The sequence below is a fragment of the Chelonoidis abingdonii genome, chromosome 8 (assembly GCF_003597395.2).
Source record: "Chelonoidis abingdonii isolate Lonesome George chromosome 8, CheloAbing_2.0, whole genome shotgun sequence".
In the NCBI taxonomy this organism is placed as follows: Eukaryota; Metazoa; Chordata; order Testudines; family Testudinidae; genus Chelonoidis; species Chelonoidis abingdonii.
Window position 1 is genome coordinate 94083418 of NC_133776.1, and position 12354 is coordinate 94095771.

The following is a 12354-nucleotide window of genomic DNA, read 5'->3' on the forward strand; positions in this document are numbered from 1 at the left end:
TGCGTACTCTTTAATAGCTTGTGTTTTCCTTTGCAGCCCTGTGTGATATGCATCCCATGAGAGCTCTCTTTCTCATTCCACGAAACCCTCCCCCAAAACTGAAATCCAGAAAATGGTAAAGATATTTTTAAAATATATTTTAGCAGCCTCAGGCTTCTGTGGGTATTTGATGCCTGCAGCTCAGAGACAGTGATCTTATCAAATCTTACAAATGAGGTTTTGTCTACGCTGGTATTTCTGCTTCTGATGTAATCTCCTCTGCTACTGATGTGAGCTCCAAGTATTGACACAATTCATATTTGAGAAGCATGATCTGCACTGGGGCAGATTACCCGAATGTGAAACCCAGCTAAGCTGCACTGGTACAAATTGCACTGCTTTGGTGTAAACTGTGCCTCCGCTAGGGACTTGCACTGGTGACTGAAAGTCCAATGTAGACATGGCTTATGCGGGATTGCTTTGATCAGTATTTATCTGGAGACCTCCAAGGAAAACCCAGGGTGCTGCAGGCAGTAGTGTTGGTGGGCCAGAAGGTGGCACTGTATCCAGATACGTCAGTAATGAACACATTCCCTAGCATGAATTTAGGGAGAATTGTGTTTGTCTTTCAGATGAGATGTAAAATTGTAGTCTTTGATATATATGATCATTATGGACTTTTGGTAAGAATAGTGGTGATAGTCTTATTATTATAGTCAAAATTCAATTTCAGTAATTATTGCCTCCTTAAATTTCCCCTACTATTTCAACTGGATACAGGAGGTGAAATTCTGCTCTCAGTTACATTGGTGTAAATTCACCGGAATGTCACAGAGCAGAATTTGTCCTAGAATTCTTCCTTACTCTGTGTCCTAAACTTTCAGGTAGTGGTGTGATATACTGATAAAACTCCTGCTGTATTCCACCCCAGAGGAGGCTGTGTTTTAGTGTTAGCCAAAGCAAACTGTCTTGGGATCCTCCAGGGTGAAAAGTGCTATGTAAATTTAAGCAAAATTTGATTTTCATCTGATTTTGTTTGTTTGTTTGTTTGTTGTTTTCCCCCAGGTCCAAGAAATTTCTTAATTTTGTTGAAAGTTGCCTAGTTAAAAATTACTTGCATCGTCCATCCACTGAAACTTTGCTTAAGCATTCCTTTATCCGAGACATGCAGAATGAACGGCAAGTGCGCATCATGCTGAAAGACCACCTGGACAGGACCAGGAAGAAAAAGGGAGAGAAAGGTCAGGTTAAAAATAATGCAACCATAGGCCCTAATCCTGCACAGAGCCTTATGGAAGGTGGCGCTCTATGCAGACATGGTGAAATTCTGGTCCCATTGAAGACAATGAGAGTCTTGCAAGTTGCAAGTGACCTCAGTGGTGGCAGGATTTCACCCACAGCGTTTGTCTGCATGGAGCTGATTGCAGGGTCAGACCCGAGGCTGGAATTTTAAGAAGGGTTCAGCACTCATCTGGGCCCAGATTTTCAACAGAAATGAGCTCCCATGAAATCACCTAGATAAATGTCCGGATTTTCAAAGGAGCTCAGTGCATTAAGTGCATTGACAATCAGGATGTAAATGTTTGTACAAGAGCTGCTAGGAGCTGAGCTCTTTTGAAAATCTGGACCCCAAGTGACTAAATCACATAGAAGAGATCAATAAATCCATATCTTTGTTTTACTCCTACCTGGGCTTCCAACCTACTGATTTGTCCAAAACCAAGAATCTGAGTTTGTAAAAACTAAAACAAACTCTAACTTTGTTCTCCAAAGCAAAATTTAGAAAAGAATCTGTTTTGGACTAAATGATTGATTTTGAATAAATGACCATATGTTACGTGATATCAGCCATGCATCATATAGAGAGAGAGAGCCATGGTCTAGTGGCCATTCAGCATCTTCGCCTCTCTTTCTCCATCTGTATATTTTACACCTCACAAGGGCATTGTGAAGATTAGTTGAATATTAGAGCTTGTTTGTAAAGTGCAATGAAGATTAAAAGTGCTGTATTGGTTTGACACAATGAGATTTTTGTATCTGAAATGAAACTCCTGCTGCAAGGTATAATTTACTTACTGAAATAAAAATACTACATTGTATAGCATTTATCATCTGAGGATCTCAAAGCTTTTCGAACAGTAGCAAACACGAGGAGGAAAACAACTTATTAAAAGGTTACACATTTGCCACTTGTAAAAAAGCTAATGGTAATAATTACATAAATGCTAGAAAACTACATTGTGGGGGGAAATCCTACTTATAGTCAAAGCTCACCTGATAGTGAGCGATGTTACCATTCATTATGCACTTCAGTAACTTTAAAAAAAAGTTGCAGACACCCACTTTCACATTGTGCCCAGCTGGAAATAAAGATGCTGTTCATGCTGGGATGAAATTAAAACTTCAAAGAACTGTCTTCATTATAAAAGTTGGAAAGAACTTCAGAGTTACAACTTTGCTTCTTTATGAGCTGTTTATACTAAAGCTCAAATTAACCAGTTAACAAGATGTTTCTTTTTTGTATTTAATTATTTTCGTTAATTTTCATATGAATTTAGGGCAGGCAATGGCAGTGCAAGCTTCCTAACACCCTCCCACCAATGTGCCTCAAATCCTGTTCTGAGGCACCCTTCTCTAGATGTTGCCACCGTTTTTTGGCTTTTTCTAATTGGTTCCAATGTGAACACCTGCTTACTGAAAAGTAGACTAGATTGATGAAACCCATTTAATGTACACCACTCAATGGGAACAACCTTTTAGACTTCGTTTTTCAAAGGGCTCTAAAGGAGTTAGTTTCCTAACTCATATTGACTTTCCCAGATCATCTGAGCTGGGTTTGAATGGGTTACCTAACGTTGAAAAACTTAGTAACCATCCATAATCTCCTGAACCATCTACTCCTTTCGTAAGGAGTTCCATTAATGACTAGCTGAAGATGTCTTTCTTTTCCTTCTTCCATTACATTTTTAAGACTCTTAAAATCTGATACATAAAGGGCCCTGATCCAAAATCCATTGAAGTCAAAACAAGCCTGTCATTGGCTTCAGTGAGTTCTGAATCGGACCCTAAAGTAATTTGCTGTGATTCTGTAGAACCATTACTTAGGTTAGTATAGGGAGGTAATATACTTCTTTTCTCGGTATTTTTTTTTATAGACGAAACAGAGTATGAGTATACTGGAAGTGAGGAAGAAGATGATGAACTGGATGAAGATGAAGGAGAACCAAGGTTAATTTTATTAGCTGTGTGTAATATTGGACTAACGAAGGCATTTTCATCAAAGGCATCTCTCCTCAGCTAGATGGGTTTTCTTACCATATTTTAACCCCCTAATGCTCTGTGGTACCCAGTTAGCAATGACTGGTTTGTAGCTGTTGCATCTAAATGTTGAGTGTTGTTTTCATAATTACTCAAGAACGGGGAGGGAATGTCTCAAACAAAGAAGCAGGTAATCAGCTTCAGTCTGGATTTTGTAGTATAGTACAGTAAATACCGAAGCATGGCCAGCCTACAGAGAATGATTCTGTGGAGATTTATTGGAATATTTACATTTGTTAGCACAGGCAGCAAGTCATTTCCCAGCGACATGTTATATTTGCTCTGCAGCTCTAATGTTATGGTGAGTCTTATAGATACTTCCCTTTTGTTTCAGTTCCATAGTTAATCTCCCTGGTGAATCAACGCTCCGTCGTGAATTTTTGAGGCTGCAGCAGGAGAACAAAAACCGGTCTGACCCTCATCGACAGCAGCAGCTCCAGCAGCAGCAGCTAAAGGACCAGGAGAAATACAAAAAGCAGCTGCAGGCAGATCGGCAGAAACGAATCGAGCAAGAAAAAGAGCGGAGGAAGAGGCTGGAGGATGTAGGAAATGGCTCTTCTTTGTAATCCATGTATATCAATCGGTGACAAATGAAAATATGCCAATTTCAAGAATAGGTTTTGAAAGAAAAAAGCCGTGTTAAATTCTCGTCACCAGCTGGTTTGGAATCTTTAACCCTGGTAGAAATTTGTGGCTTCTGACCGCTGAGATTAATCCATGTTGTTAAAGGTTCTACCCACTTCCTGCTAAGTCCCTGCCCATGTGCTCTGGGAAGTCGCTGTGTAACCCCACTTACTTCAGTGTGGTTGGACCCCAGGAATGGGTAGGCAAAACAGAGGTCTAATTCTTATTCCCTTGCTCCTGTGCATAGTCCAAGTTCAAGTCTTTACTTGTGAATCCAAACTATGCTGGTACCTGTGATAGGATTGCCCTCTGCTTTCGTGGTGCTGCATTGCAGTTGCTAAATCAGAGTCATGGCTTTTCATGGCCTCTGAAGCCATGATAGGACAGGAAAGCTGATGCTTTTGAAACACCAGACTGCTCAAACAAAATCTGAGCACTCCAGATAACTCTTCCCTATCAAAATGCCTTGTGCTGAAATAAGAAATTCTGTGATTGGGGCTTGTTGACCAGACAGCAATGGTTAAATCCTGGCACCAGTACTATTAATGGCAAAACTGCCTTTGACAAAACTCCCATTGACTTCAGTGTGGCCAGGATATAATCCCAGAAGCTTTGTAATTATTTTAATAGTGAACACAACCAATAACTTCTGTTGGGTCATATTAGAATACGTAACAAGTGTTTCCCCCACCTTCACCACTGATTATACTCCAGGAATGTTTTTGGGCCTTCTGTTTTGGGAATGTCTCATAATTATTAATAAAAAGTGTATAGCTAATTGCATAACTAATAATCTTTTTAAGCAAAGAAGTAAGAATTAAACTGAACAATATTATTCCCTGGCACATATTCAGCATCAGAAGAGAGAAGAGGAGCTCCGGAAGCAGCAAGAATGTGAGCAGAGATGGCCAGAAATTAAGCCAGTTCAGCGGAGAGATGAGAAGTGTGAGGATGACAAGAGAATTGTTGACGAGGAAATGTGCAAAGTGGACGGACAGAGGAAATCAGAAAGGAAGCAGGTATAACTCTAGGACTTACTGATGCAATTCATGGCTCCTTGTTTCTGTGGTTGAAGTCTAAATTCATTAATGGAATTTCGTTCCTATAGGGGGCGCTTTTTTCATTTATTGACTGGTTCTTTTCCTCACCTTAACAGCCCCTGGCAACTCTGCCCCTCTCTACTTGTATAGTGTTGAATCATCTCTGTTCCTCCAGCAATGCCAGAACTCTTCTCCCTAAGTTTTGCAGTTTTTTCCATGCTGTTCCTTAACTGTAGAACTTCTTTACTGAATTGGTCTGTAAAACCACAACCCTCCTCGTCTTCAGCTCATGCCTTAAGGCCTGCTCTGCCACAGTGCGTGTCAGAAATTACTAAGAACAGCCCAGAAGAGGCTGTGCACTCACCTGGTGTGACGGGTTAGATCACAGAAACCCCCTTGGGAACTGCCGACTGATGTGCCAAGACTGCTTCTGCCCCTGCTTTCCCTGTCAGCCTGGGACTCCAGCACCCTGTCTTGTTGAGCCAGACATGCCAGTCTGCTCTAACACAGACCCAGGGTCTGAACCACATGCCCCAAAGCTGCAGACTTAGCTGAAAGCAACTTGAGAAATGTTCCTGTCTTTAACACTCAAGATGCCCAACTCCCAATGGAGTCCAAACCCCAAATAAATCTGTTTTACCCTGTATAAAGCTTATACAAGGTAAACTCATAAATTGTTCGCCCTCTGTAACACTGAGAGAGATATGCACAGCTGTCGTCCTCCCCCAGGTATTAATACATACTTGGGTTAATTAATAAGTAAAAAGTGATTTTATTAAATACAGAAAGTAGGATTTAAGTGGTTCTGAGTAGTGACAGACAGAACAAAGTGAATTACCAAGTAAAATAAAATAGAACACGCCAGTCTATGTCTAAGAAAACTGAATACAGATAAAACCTCACCAGTTCCAGTAGCCTTCCTTTTACAGACTAGTCTTCTGCTAGTCTGGGTCCAGCAATCACTTACACCCCCTGTAGTTACTATCCTTTGTTCCAGTCTCCTTCAGGTATCCTTTGGGGTGGAGAGGCTCTCTCTTTAGCCAGCTGAAGACCAAATGGAGTCTCCCAGGGGTTTAAATAGACTTTTTTTGCTCTGGGTGGAGACTTCCTCCTCTCCCCTATGCAAAGTCCAGCTCCAAGATGGAGTTTTGGAGTCACAGGGGCAAGTCACATGTCCATGCAGTTTTTACAGGCAGCAGCCATTGCTTACCTGCTCCCTTGAACAGCCTCATGTAGACTTCTTATGTGGATTGGAGCCTCCCAAGATCCATTGTCCCTTAAGTGCTTCTTGACTGGGCAATTAATTTGCACATTCCTTTCTCAAGAAGCTGATGAAATGCTTTACAAAGGCTACTTAAAAATCAAGCCAGTGCCCAGCCAATATTCATAACTTTGAATACAAAAATGATACATGCATACAAATAGGATTAATAGATTCAGTAGATCATAACTTTTACAGAGATATGTTACATGGCATATGCAGCATCAAACATATTCCAATTATATCATATATACATTCATAACATATTCCCATGAAGCCTTATGGAGTACACCGTCACACCTGTGATGACTGGAGCACAGCACCCTCTTATCCCCAGCTCCCACTTATTTTTCATGCTGGGGAAGGCCAAGAGAGTGTGGTGTATGCCAAATCTGGCATACATCTGGGGAACTCTCTACATAAAAGACCATGGCAGCTTTCCGGCTTCTGTGTGAGCTGTGCATTTCCTGTTGATTTAGATTGGATTATATTTCCCAGTAAAGTCAGAAAATTTGAAAGTCTTAATACATACAATAGGATACTGCCAGAAAGCATCAGATCTGGGATATTTCTTCTGTTCCTTGAAAGTGAAGTAGAAAGTGATGATTACGTAAAACAATCAAAAAATAGAAATGGAATACAATGCAGATCCATCTGATCCCTCTGAGCACAATGTACATGGGATGGGCTTGGGGCATATGTCTTCTGGTCTCCTATTTCATCTTGTTCTCCTGGAAAAGAAGGTCCAGGAAACCCCCTCTCCCCCCCGCAACACACACATACACACATGCTTTCTGAATACGTTAGTGAACTTGTATACCTAAGAAACTATATGATGTATGGTATACAATTAAAATAATCCCAGTCAATTACTTTTGACCTGATTGAAAATATAGTTATCCTATATCCTTCCCACAAACATCAGCCCATCTTTAATGTAAATTCCCAGCTCCTTTATTTTCCTTCTGAATATAACCAACCCCACTTTCTCCCTCATGAAATGAAGTTGAAATGGAAATATTTTAACCACCTCGATCTTGTAACAGACGCCAAGTCTAGCATTTTGGCCACAGTGTTTCCACTGTGTTTTAACAGGTGAATTGCTTATATTGAATTGGAAACTTGGAACTCTTCAAAACTATAACTTTCAATAAAGCCACTGGCTTTTGGAAAGGTCATGAGAGTATTAGAAAGGCACCAAGGAAAAATATTAAGCGGGCACTTTGGAGCTGTCAGGAGAGCTTTTTCATTATTGTTTTAGGTTCTACTTCTTTTAAATGCAAATGCAGGAAGTTTTGGTTTATATCAGACTTCGCAAGAGCCAGGATTCTAGCCATTTTCCAAGGGGACCTAAGAGAGCTGGGTACCCGACTCCTACTGAAATTCAGCTCACACGAGCCCCTTTAAGAATTTCAATAGGAATGTTTAAAAAACAAAAACGTTAACATTGGCTTGTTTTTAGAAAAAGGTGGAAGAAGTGCAGCACAATAAGAAGCTACATCGTACTCTTCCCAAAGATCAGACCCAACTGCTGTCTCTTCAGCATGACCACAAGCAAAAAAAGAGAGAGCTTCCAAAGAGCTCAAGTTCAGCATCACAGCCTCCGCCAAGCAAAGAGGTACTCACATAACAGATTGTTACAGTTACATTTTGTGATGTGCAGATAACTCAGACGAAGGGAATTGATTGGTCTTTTGGATAAACCTTAACCCTATTCTGGCCAAAGGTGTGTATCTTCCCAGGCACTCTATATCATAATGAAGCCTGATTGGCTGCCACTTCTCCATAGAGTACAGGTTTTGTCTCCACTACTTCTACTCCAAATCAAAATGGATTTGATGAAGGAGAGGAGAATAGTGAGATCCTTCCACACAGCCAGTATGGCCCACTTTCTGCAACAGCATGTAACCCATCTACTTTCTCTCACTGTCATGTCCTTGCCTTCCAACGCAGGATGAATGAAACATGTGGCTTATGAGATTTGGTGAACCTCTGAGACTGATTTTAGGTTTGCAGAACTAGTTCAGATTGACAAATTTTTTTCCTCTACAATTTAAACCCAAGCACAAGTCTCTAGATTCCTATTGCCAATGAACAAGCAATGTGACATCCTTTGCCACTCGCTATACTTAAAGATCTTTAGTTAGTTATTTGCAGTGTTGGTCCCAGAATATTAGACACACAACGTGGGTGAGGTAATGTCTTTTATTGGGCCTGCTTCTGTTAGAGAGACAAGCTTTCGAGCTACACAGAGCTCTTCCAGACCTGAAAAATAGCTGTATGTAGCTCAAAATCTTGTCTATGTCACCAATCAAAGTGGACCTAGCAAAAGATATTACCCTCTACCACTTTGTCTCTTTACCTAATTAGTTCAGATTTGGTGGATAATGCATGACCATGTAGTCAGTGACTTCCTTTAGACAGTGCTTCAGTTCTTTTTACTAATTCAAAAAGGCTTTTGTCCACAAAATGGATTCTTTATATGTGTATCCTACTGATTGTTTGTATCGTGTCATCTTGTCATGGAGCCAAAGCTCCTTTGCTTCCCTTATTGTATATATTATGCTATAATTTTTAGCCCCTTTTCTCTTTTTTAAACTTCCCAGCCAGGGACTCAATCCTGCAGCCAATGGAACTACCACGTGATTAGTTAAGCACATACTGAAGTGCTTTTCTGGATTGGGAGTAGTTTGCTAGAAACTTGCAGAATCAAGCCCTGCATGAAGCTATTTGTAAAGTACGGGGCATGAACAGTATGGATGATATTTCTAGCAAAGCACCTTCCAACATATCTCAGTAAAGGCTTTGTGAAAAACTCTGTGAGTGCGTGTGCTTGTGTGTGTAAAGAAAGCAGAACACTGCTCCAGTATCTAAACAAGTGAACTCTGATGTTATCAGTGTATGAGCTTTAGATTAAGAGATCTGCAGATGTTCCCAAGGTGGAATTTCCTCTGTTGCTGATAAAGTATATGAACTATTTTACTAGAATTTTGAAATGATACGTTTTAATACTGCAAAAAAACCAAGCAATGATATGAAATCAGTTTAGGGTAACAAAAGACCTAAGCGTGTTATTACAGTAGCTGTTTGTGAAAACAGAAGAATGCATAATTCTTTTTGAAGTGCAACTTAGCTACCAAAAATAAATGTCTCCTCTCCAAAAGGTTTGTTGTATTAAGTAAGTAAATAAATAATTTAGTGAAATCTGAATTCGCTCTTTTGGAAGTCAGCGTTTGTTTTGGAAACCTAGCCAAGGCTGTGTCAGCACATTGGACCCACAAAGAGAGAAGCGAGCTATTTACTAAATGCATACTTACAAGAGTCAATAAAAGTGTTGTGCTTCTGCTAAACTTTCTGGGGGGTGGGTGAAGAAATGCATCTCTGTTGAGCCTATTTAACTTTCTGTTTGTGATAGTCAAGGGAAAAACCTATAGCAAAATGTCAACTCAAATATTCATCTGTTTTTGGCATGTGTTCCATAAATGAGCTCTTTGTACTTGAATAAAATGTATTGTAGAATTTAGTTCATTTGGTTACTGTCAAATTTTAAGCTAAATATTGAATCTTGACATTACCAGTTGTACACAGCTGGACTCATCTGGAAATATGCATCACTGAGGAAAAAAGATAAGAGGAATCAGATAAATATGCACTTCACACAGGGTACTAATTGTCTCTTGTGTTCACTCTACCAGCCGCAGTCATTTATTTATTCTATTTTGACAATAGATTTTATTTAATCATATTTGTATGTCACTATTTTTCTGAAAACGTGTTGGAAAAGAATTGCAGGGTCTCAGTGGAGGTAGTAAAATATTTTTTTTGTCAGATTTTGGAAAAAAGCCAATTGCTTTTCAGTTCAACTTTTGTTTATCATCATTTAAAAAAATTCAAAATGTTTTGACCATCTCTAAAAATTAGGTCTCATTGAACTTCAGTTGTATTGATCTTTCTCCTGCTTTATTATCCAAAGAACTGCCAACTTATACTGACAGAGGTTACTCCCTCTTCCAGAGCTTTTTCTGCAGAAATCTAATCTGTTAGGTTAGGTTCTTTAGTATTTTTTATGAGACTTAGTTAAGTGACTGTTGATATACACTCATGCCCAAGCCTCACTGGCTTTACAGCTGAGTAGAGCGAACTAAAAAAAATTGTTCTTCGTGACCACGGAAGCTACTCTTGAGAATTCATTCACTTAGCAATAAAAAGGGATGACTGCTTAGAATCAGTTAATGGCTGTGGCTAAATTACAGCCCAAGACAATGTACCTTCAGTTCTGCACTGCAAGGGAGGTGGGCACCGAGTGCTGAGGCAAGTCCCTTAAGCTTGGTCTTCCCAGAGCTGATCTCAGTGTCTGTCATTCTGCAGCTGGGTGTAGCCCTGCCTGTGTGTGTGCTAGAGGAGGCTTAAGAACCTTGCTAGACAGGGTAAAGAAGGCCCAGGCTGGTGGAACAGGCAGGCTCAGTGGTATCCCAGTACATCAGGTGGCACCTTAAAAGGGAGTAACCTGTCACAGTCCAAAGTGCTTCAATATTTTCATTTTTCCTTGCTAGTGACTGGGGGTGGGGGAGAGGACTTGTCTTTTATTGATAGAGGATACAAAAGATGAAAACCTAGCCCCACTGCAGTCAATGAGAGTGATGCCGTTCACATCAGTGAGGCCAGAATTTCACCCAAAGTTCTTGGTGTACTTTGGAAGTTTGTTTGTTCTAATGAAGTCCTTTTTCCAATACAGATCTGTGAAACTAATGGGAATCGTTCTCCATCACCAGTCATCAGCAGGTTCCTAGAATATGCTCCTAACAGTGTTAATGCCCTTTCTAACATAGGCATAAGCACCTAGATACAGTGATAGGTGCATTAAAAAAACCCTACCTAATAAAATATCTAGACACCGATAGCTAGGAATGATTTAGCGTTAATCATTGGGTAGCTCTGTAAAACTGTTCCTATCCTTCTTAATCAGAGGAATGGAGAAAGCTTTATACTAAAGAACTGGAATTCGTCCTGTTGAGTAAAACCAGAAAGAGCTGTAGGGTCAAAACTGTGGGAAAGCAATTTTGTAGTGAGCAGGGCCTTTGGAAATGAAAGGATCTTTGTACAGTTTAGGGCATTTTCATCTGCCAATTTACGTGGTGTGGTTAACATTCCAAACAATATAAAATGCTATAACGTATTTTAATGCAGAAAACCACCTGTAGCAATGTCTGCTTTATTGGGTCAGGTGACTGTACACCAGGAGCAGAAGGAACGGGTGCAGCAGACCACACACTGCCAAAAAAAAGAGAGAGAAGGAAATTCAATGCTAATTCAATGTAGATTTTAAATCCTGTTGAGTGACATAAGGAAAGGTCCTCCTCCTCCCAGGGATCTCAACTAATAATACATTGGGTGGCATGAAAACAAATTGCAATCCAAGCATCTCACAGATGAGACTTTTACTTGGCAGTATCATGCTGCAGCGAGTTTTACTGCAGATTGGAAGCATCATGCAAAAGGCGAGGTTCAAATTAAGGAGAATGTATAGGTATCGATCCCTCACTTGGATCGACATGGGCAGATCTTACACACCACACGGAGTCTCAAAGTCAAAGTGACTCTGCACAGACATCAGAGTGCACCCACAAGGATCTGATGGGAGGACTGAGGCTGTCAACTGCAATGTGTGTGATTTTATTTCTTGTTTTCAGGACGAGGACAGAAAGAAGAAAAATGATGGTCTGCAGACTCATCTCAACTGGACAGCAGTTCTTGGACACAAAGTCACACCACATACTAGACTAGGTTCTGGTAGTAGCTCTAGTCCTTGCACCCCAGCTTTGCAAAGAGCAGTGCTCGCACAGGTAAAGTATCATGATTCCATATGCAGTATGTAAAATATGGGGTGAAATCATGGCCTCACTTAAGTCAACTGCAGTCTCAGCAGAGGAGGTAAAAGAGGCCTTCCTCCCTCTGGCACAGCTGACTAAGGACTGTGACAATCTAGCCCTAAGAATTTGTTGATACCATCCTTTCCCGATGAATTGTATTACATTGCAGATTAGGGCTAGATAACAGCTAATTTCAGATATGTTGATGCTTGACTGCCTGGAGTCTCTGATGTCACTCTTCCATGTGTCACAAAAAGCCTGA

The 12354-nt window shown here is 40.4% G+C and overlaps 1 protein-coding gene across 1 annotated transcript in view; it reads left to right on the top strand.

Annotated features, from left to right (window-relative positions):
• NRK (Nik related kinase) overlaps positions 1-12354 on the top strand; it is a 126871-nt gene that overhangs the window by 67187 nt on the left and 47330 nt on the right. Inside the window, exons 9-15 of the mRNA XM_032767056.2 lie at positions 37-115; positions 1045-1220; positions 3135-3207; positions 3632-3839; positions 4776-4940; positions 7685-7840; positions 11913-12065. Of these exons, the coding sequence (XP_032622947.1) occupies positions 37-115; positions 1045-1220; positions 3135-3207; positions 3632-3839; positions 4776-4940; positions 7685-7840; positions 11913-12065 (1010 nt within the window). The remainder of the gene's footprint in view (positions 1-36; positions 116-1044; positions 1221-3134; positions 3208-3631; positions 3840-4775; positions 4941-7684; positions 7841-11912; positions 12066-12354) is intronic.